This window comes from Hyperoodon ampullatus (assembly GCF_949752795.1).
Source record: "Hyperoodon ampullatus genome assembly, chromosome: 18".
Taxonomy (NCBI): domain Eukaryota; kingdom Metazoa; phylum Chordata; class Mammalia; order Artiodactyla; family Ziphiidae; genus Hyperoodon; species Hyperoodon ampullatus.
In genome coordinates, this window is record NC_136931.1 from 19,558,548 (window position 1) to 19,570,775 (window position 12,228).

General features: G+C 40.0%; 1 protein-coding gene across 1 annotated transcript in view; it reads right to left on the bottom strand.

Moving 5' to 3' along the window:
* Positions 1 to 12,228, bottom strand: part of LRRC36 (leucine rich repeat containing 36) — a gene marked incomplete at both ends in the record, with an annotated part of 41,904 nt that overhangs the window by 4,499 nt on the left and 25,177 nt on the right. The window contains 5 exon segments of the mRNA XM_079724039.1: positions 238 to 361; positions 1,147 to 1,209; positions 1,211 to 1,299; positions 6,164 to 6,457; positions 9,479 to 9,919. Coding sequence (XP_079580165.1) covers positions 238 to 361; positions 1,147 to 1,209; positions 1,211 to 1,299; positions 6,164 to 6,457; positions 9,479 to 9,919 — 1,011 coding nt within the window.

Genomic DNA, 12,228 nt, shown 5'->3' on the forward strand with positions numbered 1-12,228 from the left:
TCTGTAAAGAACACGATCTTCTGCTATAATCAGAAAAAACAAGTGTCTTTCTCAAAAATAATGACAATAATAACACATTTGTAAATGCTTTACACTGATAAAAGAGTAAACTCTTTTACTCTGGTAACTCAAGTCACCTGCATTACAACTCTGAGGCTAGATGGTTGTTTCCATTTAGGAAGCCATGTGAGCTCTGGATGACGAAGCTTATTAAACGGGCCATCTTCCTGAACTTACCATAAGTGAGGGACTGGTGCCCACTCACAACTGAGGTGGTAGCACCTTCCTCCAATTGCTGGATTTTTTCTGACAAAATGAGGTTTTCCTCCAGCACTCTGACCCGTTTTTGCTTCAAACTTTCCTTTAGATTAGAAAACAAAATACAAACACGTTAAGAATCTGAAATTCTGAGGACTGCTTTCAGAAAACTGAAAAAATCTTTCCTCTGTTTAGTGATAAGCTGAATGGAGGTCAGCATCTCTCTTTCTCACTAGAATTTTAATTCATTGGTAAGCATAGCTCAAGTGCAGCAAACAAATTTATCACATGCAATTGCAATCTTTCCTGTGAGTTATCCACTACTCTTGCAGAACAAGTGGTTGTTTTGACAAGTGGCCAGTCACCTATCTAAAGTTTCTAGAAACTAAACTGGATGCCTGAAAATCCTCTAATGTTAAGAAAAGGGGGGAAAAAAGCCTAAGAATATGAGTCCCTTCTTTCCCTTCCAGAGCCAACAGCCTAACACTCTAGGAATGGCCCCTGGTTTAGGGCTCTCCATCAGAAGGGAGGAAAGATAATCCCAGAGACATCTAACTTCCCTCATCTGAATCAAACCATAACCTTCGAGAACATGGTCCTAAATGTTTTCATTCTAGGGCCTTTTTTTTTTCTTTTTCCATTTCAAGTCTTTCCTTAGAATTTTTGGATTAGGGCTAGGATTAGGGAGTCATCCCTGCAAAACCTCCAAGCTGTCCCTGCAAGTTTTGTGTTCCAGATTTGCACAGACTGACTTTTCTATATTTCAGTCCAGAAACATCTAGGTGCTCATGGTGATGATGTTCTTTATGGCACAGACCTGCTCTAGTCTTGCTGCCCCATCCTTTTCTAGTAAAGAAAGAGTAGGAAAAGAAGACAAGAGCAGCATACCATGTCATTAGGGACCAGCTGCCCCGTCTCCTTCAGTTCCATCTCCCTCTTGTGGAAGGCTTTTGACCTTCACGTCACCTTCAGGACGTGAGCGACACCACTGCTGAGAAGGAGCAGGCACTACCAAAGTCAGAAGCAGATCTCGGGCAGGACCTGCCAAAAATTCAGGTTGGATACACGGGCCAATCTTAAAAGCTAAAGCACAGAATTCCTAGTCAATAACTACCAGCTCTGTAGGACAAACAAGGTAATCTAATATCCCCTTATTTCAAGAATTTAGTAAGTGGCTGTAAGAGATGTTTCATGATGGAGATAAAAAATTATGGGCTTCCCTGGTGGTGCAGTGGTTAAGAATCTGCCTGCCAATGCAGGGCACGAGGGTTCAAGCCCTGGTCTGGGAAGTTCCCACGTGCCACGGAGCAACGAAGCCCATGCACCACAGCTACTGAGCCTGCACTCTAGAGCCCGTGAGCTACAACTACTGAGCCCATGCACCCGCGTGCCTAGAACCTGTACTCCGCAACAAGAGAAGCCACCGCAATGAGAAGCCCACGCACCGCAACGAAGAGTAGCCCCCGCTCACCGCAACTAGAGAAAGCACGCACGCAGCAAGGAAGATGCAATGCAGCCAAAAATAAATAAATAAAATAAACAAATAAATTAAAAAAAATTATATCCCACATCTATGGAGACAACAGCAGACCCTCGTGAGTGCATGCTCTGTGCTATTATTATCTAATCACTGATGAGTGGCTCCTGGGGATAATTTCCTACAAAACAAGAGCAAAGGATCAATGCAGGAAGGAAAGTAACTGGGCTAAGACTTCTTTTCCTGTATGTCCCTTTAGAAATGAAAAAAAGAGGGCTTCCCCGGTGGCGCAGTGGTTAAGAATCTGCCTGCCAATGCAGGAGAACACGGGTTTGAGCCCTGGTCCTGGAAGATCCCACTATGCCTCGGAGCAACTAAGTCCGTGAGCCCCAGCTACTGAAGCACGCGCGCCTAGAGCCCATGCTCCGCAACAAGAGAAGCCACCACAATGAGAAGCCCTCACACTGCAACAAAGAGTAGCCCCCATTCACCACAACTAGAGAAAGCCCGTGCACAGCAATGAAGACCCAGCACAGCCAAAAATAAATAAATAAAAGAAAGTTTTAAAAAAAGAAATTAAAAAAAGAAAAGTTAAGCCCAAACAACTTTAAAGTTTCGTTTTTTACTTAAACTTTTACCACCACCAACAGCTCCTTGAATTCTTCTTCTATTAAACAACAAATAAACACATGGGGACAATATTTGCAAAACCGTTTTCTCCCAAGTTCCTAAAAAAGAGTCCACGTCATCTAGTCACTGGAGTTTTTTGAATCATATTTTTCGAATCGAATATTTCAACAGGCATCTCAGATCTCTAATGATCAAACCCAATTTCTGTTGTATTTATTGTTGGCACTTTCCCAAGGATCATAAAATCCTTTTGTAATCATTAACATGACCTTGCTCTATTTTATATCTCATCACGAAGTTACAGGAGGAACAAGACAATTGATACACGAGGGAAGAGTGCTGATAAAAACAAAGAGGGGGGCTTCCCTGGTGGCGCAGTGGTTGAGAGTCCGCCTGCTGATGCAGGGGACACGGGTTCATGCCCCGGTCCGGGAAGATCCCACATGCCGCGGAGCGGCTAGGCCCGTGAGTCATGAGTCATGGCCGCTGAGCCTGCGCGTCCGGAGCCTGTGCTCCGTCCGCAACGGGAGAGGCCACAACAGTGAGAGGCCCGCATACCGCAAAAAAAAAAAAAAAAAAAAAAAAAAAAAAGTGTTAACAAAGAAAAAAAGAAAGTTGGTTTCATCTTTTAGTTTGGATCTGAATAGAATATTAATGTCTAAGGCAAATACAATAATATATACAAGGATAATTTCAAAGGTAACAGTATCTTCTATGATAATTTTCTGTAGAGATTTTCGGAAGAAAACAAAAAATGTTTTAACACCTATGTCTATGGCTCAATGTATTATGTTATGTAATATGGAAAGATTAAACTGCAGAACTTTTTTTTTTTTTTTTTTTTTTTTTTTTTTTTTTTTTTTTTTTTTGCGGTACGCGGGCCTCTCACTGCTGTGGCCTCTCCCGTTGCGGAGCACAGGCTCCGGATGCGCAGGCTCAGCGGCCACGGCTCACGGGCCCAGCCGCTCCGCGGCATATGGGATCCTCCCAGACCGGGACACGAACCCGCATCCCCTGCATCGGCAGGCGGACTCTCAACCACTGCGCCACCAGGGAGGCCCTGCAGAACTTTTTTAAGGTATTATATATCATAAAATAAAATGGGGAGTAATTTAATAAAAGTTATAACTCATAAGCTTATATTTAGTATATTAATATATAATAAACATAAATATCCCATAACATTTTAAATGTTATGTTAAATGTTATTGTTGGACCCAGTACTAAAGATACTTTTTATTCAGTGAGAATCTTATGTATATAGATGTATAGGTAGAGCTCTCCAATGAAACTCCCAATTGTTTATTCATTCAGATATGATGTATATGTCTATTTATTTAGTCATGTCTGAATGAATAAAAAACAATTGGGTATTTTACTGGACAGATCAATCTACAAATATTTTCTGTAGAGTCTCAAGGGACTTCAAGAAAGCTGTTATATATTAAAAACAGCCAAATTATTTCTCAATCTTTGGCTCTTTTGATATTAAAACTATAGATGATTAATTAGATAATGCTGTCATATATGACAACTGTGAAGCAGAACACCAGACAGTGATACCTATGACTTGAGTCACACAGGTGGCCTATGATTAATCAGGAAAAGCATTACAAATGGGATAAACGTTTATTCAACAGATCTGTACTGAACACTGATCATGTGCATGGAGATTTCTACATAAGGACTGTGAACGTATGAAGAAGTAAAAGATGAGGTCCCTAGGAAGTTAACAACCTGATTAGGAAGAAAAGTCATAGAAAAACTGGTTACACTACAAGCCCACTTTAGAGGATCTTGTCAAAAATGGATATTTACTGTCACTGGTTTTTCATGTATTGGTAATTCCGTGTGCACATCATTGAACAACTTAGAAACACATACATGCCTTTACGTATTTTCTTTCATTTATCACAATGCAGTGAGAGTGGGGGATAATTTTTTTATGAACTTTGGAATAATTTTGTTACTTTTAATTTTCAGCAAATTAAAAGCTGAAAAGCCATGTTTCATGGCTTTTTAAAAAATTATTATTATTATTTTTTGCGGTACGGGGGCCTCTCACTGTTGTAGCCTCTGCCGTTGCGGAGCACAGGCTCCGGACACGCAGGCTCAACGGCCATGGCTCACGGGCCCAGCCGCTCCACGGCATGTGGGATCTTCCCGGACCGGGGCATGAACCCGCGTCCCCTGCATCGGCAGGCAGACTCTCAACGACTGTGCCACCAGGGAAGCCCTAAAACTTAATTTTTATAATTTGTCTATGATTCTAAAGTCAGTTGGTCAAAAATTTTCACAAATTCATGTTTGGTTTAATTTTGTGTTTTTTTTATATGGGATTATTTTTTATAACTTCTTAAATGCTATTCTGATTTATACCTTTCTAGAAACTGAACAGTGTATTTCTTTTATATTTATATTCAAACAGCTCTTTTATAACTTTTCATATAAAGAAATATAGTATCTAACAGGAAAAAAGAAATGGGAATTTTTAAGATAGTCCAGAAAAGTGCATTGAGATTTTAATTGCTATTTTAACAATCCTATCACATGAAATAGAGGTGGAAAAATCTCCTAGAACACGTCTTATTAATTAATATAGCACCCAAATATCCTAAGTGTTGCTGTACCTTCGCCCTAAATACATTAACACCAGTGCTCTTTGTCTGGAAAAATAGGCATCAGTGGCTGAAAATGGAAAACAAAAAAGGACCAAAAAGTCAAAAAGTATTACAAGACTGCCCCCTTTGGTACACAAAAATTACAAACACCTCCAAAGTTTTGAAAACTGAATAGAAAGTATTTAAAGGGTTAAAAAACCAACCAACGAAACAACCCCCCTTATAAACCCATGTCACTGTGCAAAAAGATTTCCATCAACTGAAAAATAAGTGACTAGAAATAGTTGTTTTTGACCAAAGCCCCTGCTTTCTCACAAGGCAGTAAATGATTAAATGACAAATGATTCGTATGACAAAGATTATGTGTTCAAGGGAAGAGCATGCCCCAAGAGCTATAGTTCTTTTAACTGATGAGAAGAAAGCTTCATGATGGAAGTAGGGCCTGGAGAAAAATTAATATTCAAACAGATGAGAGGAGAGAAGAAGGCATTCTCCATGGAAGGATGTATGCAACGGCAGCAACAAAACTTAGTTACTAAGTAAGAACAACACTAACTATCATACTACAATTTTATGAAATGAATTATATTGTATATGTGGGAATGGTTCTTGATTTGTTGTTCATTCTCTGAACCAACTCTCAGCTAAAAATCCCTTGGAAAATCTAATTCATCTTCTTAATCTAATTCATCTTGGAAAAAAATTGGAATAATTTAAATTTCTGGACAGGAAAGCAATGCTTTTAGAAGAAAGATCCCAAGCAAGTTAGTGATTTATGGCCAAAGCAAATGTGTAAACATGATAAGATTATAAATGTCAATGCTACAGAGGTCACTCTTCAGCCAACCCTGAGCCCCTGGCAACTTCTGCATTCCTTCCTGTGGTAAACTCTGTCCACCACTTCTCATTATCAATATACTTCTCCACCATGTTTATGCTCTGGAAGTAGATTAGGGACCCTGCTCCCTGTGACAGAAATGAGGAAATGCTGCAGAAGGGGAATGACCTTCCCAAGGGCAAAAGAATCACAGGCTTTGGCCTGGCAGTATTACCCACTGGCCTCTGAAAATCCCTTTGAATTTCTACCACTTTTCATCCGAACCACCACCACCAAAACAGAACCCCATTCTGCTCTTGGACCTGATGTGCTTTTGCACAAGCACAAACAAGCCAACACTTGCCTCGCTGCCTGTAGCATCTCTGAAACCATGTTTTGGATTCAGGGTATCAAGGATATTTTCTTTCCATTTGAATCCTCTTCTCAATGGGCTTAATGACCCCTTGGTCAAACTCTCTCTGTTTTCTGAAGTCCCAGTAGGCAACAGCAGTGTCTGCAGAGAGTCTCCCAGGATGGTGTTGTTTGGGAAAGAACCATGTGCTGGTGTTAAATCGCTGAGGCTGGTGGATAATTTTTGCACTACATTCACCAGCAGAGCAGGGTCGCTGTTGAAATGGGTTGTGGCGTACAGATCTGTGAAGGAAACAGGTCCAGAGATGAACCTGCTCTTCAACTCCCTCATGTCTTACTTCCATCCTTACCCTGTCTGGAGTCCAAGGGTCATAATGATCTCTCCCTAGTATATACCCTCAACTTTCTGGACCCTTTCTCTCTCCCTCCACCTGACAAAACCCCAACTCTGGTTAAATCCAACTGTGCACATACTCCAAGCCTACAGCAGAGCAGTGGGAAGTGACTGGAGAACAACATATATCTCTTTCCAACATCTTCACTTTAAATTCATAACCACTATCTTAACTGGGCCCGACTATCCTAATACATTACTCTAATCAATTTACTCTTCTATTCTTTAAAAAAAATTTTTATTTTATATTGGAGTATAGTTGATTAACAATGTTGTATTGGTTTCAGGTGTACAGCAAAGTGATTCAGTTTTACATATACATGTATCTACTCTTTTTCAAATTCTTTTCCCATTTTAAAAAATGTTTATTTATTTACTTATTTATTTATTTGGCTGCGCTGGGTCTTAGTTGCACCATGCAGGATCTTTAGTTGTGACATGTGGGATCTAGTTCCCTGACCAGAGAGCAAACCTGGGCCCCGTGCATTGGGAGCGAGGAGTCTTAGCCACTGGACCACCAAGGATGTCCTACTCTTCTGTTCTTTGAGATCACTATTTCACATCTCTCTTCTCCTCAAACTTCCAACACCTTCTCCCCGCTCCTCACTCTCAGTTGCTGATCTCTTTACTTCTCTGAGCAAAAGAGAGGCAATCAAAGAAAACATCTATGTGTTCTAACCACTAAATCTACCAATTCCACCTGTGTTTGTGTCTATAAATTCCCTCCCTTCCTCCTTGTAATAGATGGACTGTCTGTGCTTCTATCCAAGGCCAACCTCTCCACTGGTAGACTGGATTCCATCTCCTCTTGACCACTCCCCAATTTTTTTCTTGTAATTGTCCCTTTTCTGTTCTGCATCATCAATTTTTCCTCTACTGGAGCATTTCCACCATGATCTCCTTGATTCCATCCTCCTTCCAGCTACATTTCCATGTCTTTGCTCCTCTTCACTGCAAAACTCCTTGAAAGGGTCATACATATTTGGTAACTCTACCGCTTCTCCTTTGATTCTTTCTTGAACTCACCTCAACAAGGCTTTTATTAACAACGCATCTCCTGAAGCTGCTCACTAATGCGTTGCCAAATACCATGATCATTTCTCAGTCCCAGAAGTGTTAAAGACATCTATTAAGGACATCTGACACTGTATTTATCACTCTCTCCTTCTTGAAACATATTCTTCACTTGGCTTCCAGGATACCACTCCCTCTTGGCTTTTTTTTTTTTTTTTTTCTCCTACCTTAGTAGCTGCCTCTTCCTTGCTCTCCATGATGGTTTCTCTTTATCTACGAGATTTCTAATTGTTGGAGGACTCAGATTAGTCCTCAGATATCTTTTCTATCTATATTCACTCCCTTGGGGAGATCTCATCTAGTCTGTTTTAATGCCATCCACACACTGAATTCCCAGCCCCACCTTCCTCCCTGAACTCCAGACTAATATGTCTACTTATCAAATTGGCATCTCTGAGAAGTTTTAATAGTCACCTCAAACTTAAGCTGACTAAGACCAACTCTTGGTATCCATCCTAAAACCTGTTCCTCACACTCTTTTCCATCTGAGTAAAATGGTAACTCCATTCTTCCAGTTATTCAGACTTGAAACCTGGGAGTTATCCTTGACCTTCTTTCCCTCACACTTCATCCTCAATCCACTAACAAATCATGGAGTGTTATCTTCAGAACATATTCAGAATCTATTTCTCACCACCTACATTGCTATCTCTCTAGTTCAAGCTACCATCATCTCTTATCCAGATTCTAATCTGTTAATTTTAAAAACTTCTATCCTTGTTCCCCATTGTGTATTCTCAACTCAGCAGCCAGAGTAATTCTTAAGTTAGATCATGTCACTCCTCTGCTACAAACTCTCCAACAGCTTCTGATCTCACCCAGAATAAATGTCTGGCTATCTGACTTCATCTATACTCTTTACCTAGCTCACTCTGCAGCAGCAGCCCTGGCCTCCTCATTGTTCCTTGAACATGCCAAGCATGTTCCAGCCTCAGGAACTTTGCACTTACTATTTCCACTGTCTAAAATTTCTCCCCCCAGTTATCCACATGGCTCACACTCTCACTTCATTGAAGTCTCTACTTTTATGATATCTCACCTGAGAAGCTTACCCTGACCATTCTATCTAAAACATCACCTCCTCCATATTACTCTCTAATACCCTTATGTTACTTTCCTTCACAACACTTATCATAACCTGACATATATTTATAACTTGTTTATCATCTGTCTTACGCTCTTTAAAATAGAAATTCCATGAAAGTAGGGACCTTTTTTTATGGCAAAATATACATGGAATTTTATTTTTGTTTGCTACTTTATCTGCAGAGATAGAATAGTATCTGGCACATAATGGGTATTCAATACATTTTGTTGAATAAATAACTAACTAAAGAGTGGTCTCTTACCCTTAAACTAGCTTTTTCTGAAAAAGTAACTCAGAATAGAAGTGACTGTGGCCAGGGAAGACTAGATGTAACTAGAAATATGTCCCAGGATGCTATTAATATTTAACTAAAATAACATAGAGTTATGAAGTCTGCATTTCTATAAATTCTCTATAAATTTTCTCTAATATATCTATCATGTTAAACTCATACCCTGCAGATTTCTCAAGATTCTATGGACTCTGGTGACTATCTATCTATCTATCTATCTATCTTTTATTTATTTATTTATTTATTTATTTATTTATTTATTTATTTTCAGCTTGCAGGATCTTAGTTCCCCAACCAGGGATTGAACCCGCACCCTAGGCAGTGAAAGCACAGAGTCCTAACCACTGGACCACCAGGGAATTCCCCAATCTAAGAAATATTAATTCCAAAATTTCCAGTTATACTTCAATCTTCATGCCTATGAAAGAGGTCTATAAACTAACAGGAAGCTATTACCTGAACTAAGCTTCAAAAGCCTTCCAGTGCTGGAGTCAGGGTTTGACAGAGAAGTCAGTAAGTCTCCGCAGGAATGGGATGTGGTGGCCTTCATGTTATTTGAAGGTTTTGTGCTATATTCTCGGTAGTTCCTGCTTCTCTGAGGACTTTTACCAAGACTTCCATGCAGGGATGGATTTTGAGAATAATGACTATCATAATTTTCTAGACCAGCATCTGAAGGTAACTGATAGGGATGAATCTGTCTAGAATCACCCACATCCAGGCGTTTACTCAATGAGGCGTCATGGGTAAGCTGATAAGTATCAGGTTTTGGTATCAGATCCTTTTCTGGAGAAGAACCTGAAGACTTGTTGTCCAAAAAAGATATTCGGTACCCTTCTCTAGCCATCTTCTCTGGGGTTCGAACTGTGGATTGATGAGGCAAGTAGCGTCTGAATTCTAACCATCACCAAGGGGGAAAAAAAAAACAAAAGACAATGAGAATTCTTCTTAGGGTATCCCTGTTCACTGGATATACCTCTGTCTACCAAAAATAAGTTCTCAGAAAGAGATGGTTTATAATTTTTATAAATGGTAGCATAAAGTGATAAAAGGATTCCTACATGGAAAAACAAAACATGTTGGACATTGTGTAGACAGTAAAGAATCTGTAACATTCTGGAGACAAATTTCATGTCAACCTAATCCTGTAGGAAGTTCCTTCTAAAACTGTAGTGTCAGAGTTTTCTATATATGATTTCTACTATTTTGGTGCACTCCCACATGACAAAAGTTGTGATCTTAGGTATTCAGACAATAGTTGGTAGGTCTATGATTTCATAGACGCCTCGCAATAAAGCTAAACTCACTCCTACCCCCAACCTCTACCCAGAGGATCTAGGTTCACACATTGGGAACCACTATCCAAAACGTATGAAAATCCCTAATCCAGCTATAAAGTATTTCTCTCAGACAGGTGTATCTGTTACCTCCAAAAAACCTCAGAGTAGGGCAAGTAGAGCATCAGACAAAAAAAGAAGTCTTCGTGCTCCTTGGGGCTTTCAGAGATTCATACGTTTGAAGACCTTCCTGAGTTAGTCACATTAACTTTAAAAAAGTGGGGCCAAGTACCTTCTATCTCTACAGAACCTTTAAGAATATCAACATTTTTACCAAGGGCCAGTCTATATAGTAGGGGAAAGGTTATAGAACAATATCTTTATGTAAGAAAAAGAATCTAAGAACAATAATGAGATTAGATAATTCAGACTATCCCTCCTGTTGAAGATATTTAAAAAGTGGGATGATATATGTTCTTAAAAGCATCAAAGAGCTAATAAGCTAGTGAGGAATCTCTAGGCCAAAATCTAGAAAACAGCAAGAACTCATATAGGTGAGTCTAGCACTTAAAGTGACTTTTACCCTAAGGCGCTTCAGAGTGAAAGGTACAGAAGTCCAAGTTCAGGATCCATCCAAGGTAAGGAGTATGAGAAACCACCCCTTCACCCACTCCCCACATTAATATGGAATCCTAATCAGGATACAATCTTCAAAGTAAAGGTAAACTGGAAATAAACCAGCACTTGTACACTGGTAATCCAGGTTTGCATCATCTGGGTGGTCCAGGGAACCTCAAGCCTTGAGCTTGGATTAAGGTGATTCCAGGCTGATAGTGCCCCAGGCAACTGGTAGAAGCAAATGAAAATCTGATCTGGAAAAGATATCTTCATGTAAGACTTAAATCATTCCTACAAATAGTTTTTAAAATACAATAGCCAGCAAGTAGCCAAAACAAACAAACAAAAAAGGAAATAAGACAACACAAGTGAGAATGAGTAGAAAAACCAGACAACATGCACAAAAATCGGAATTAATAGATGCAGCCTATAAGATGGCTATTTTTACTATGTCTAAAGATATATAAAACAGCTGGGTGGGCTTCCCTGGTGGCGCAGTGGTTGGGGGTCCACCTGCCGATGCAGGGGACGCGTGTTCGTGCCCCGGTCCGGGAGGATCCCACCTGCCGCGCTGAGCGGCTGGGCCCGTGGGCCGTGGCCGCTGGGCCTGCGCTTCTGGAGCCTGTGCTCCGCGGCGGGAGGGGCCGCAGCTGTGGGGGGCCCGCGTACCGCAAAAAAAAAAAAAAAAAAAAAAACAGCTGGGAAATTTCTGCTTATAAAAAGTGACCCAGCAGATTTGAAAGAGAACCAAATCGAATTTATAAAACTGAAAATAAACTACTGAGATTAAGAATTCAGAAGACAAGCTTAACAACAGATTAGACACAACTGAAAAGAATGTTAGTAAATTTAAATATGGGTCAGAAGGAGTTATCCAGAATGCAGATCAAACCAAAGAGAGATAAAAAATATAAAAGAATAAGAGACAAAGAGGACAAAGTGAAAGAGGACATACATTTACTTACTCAAGAGTCCCAGAAGGACAAGATAGAAAAAATGGGACATAAATAATTTTTGAAGCACTTTACAGAAATAATAAGACAGAATTCACAAATTCAAGTGTAATAAATACCAAACAGGATAAACAAAAAGAAGTCCACACACTGAAATGCAGAAAATCAAAGACAATTGGAAAATCTTAAAAGCAGCCAGAGGAAAAATAAGACAGATTATCCTTGCAGGAGTGACAAATTTCTAGCTCAGCGGTCCCCAACCTTTTTGGCACCAGGGACCGGTTTTTGTGGGAGACAATTTTTCCACAGACATGGTCGGGGGCATGGGGGTGGCTCAGGTGGTGATACAAGTGATGGT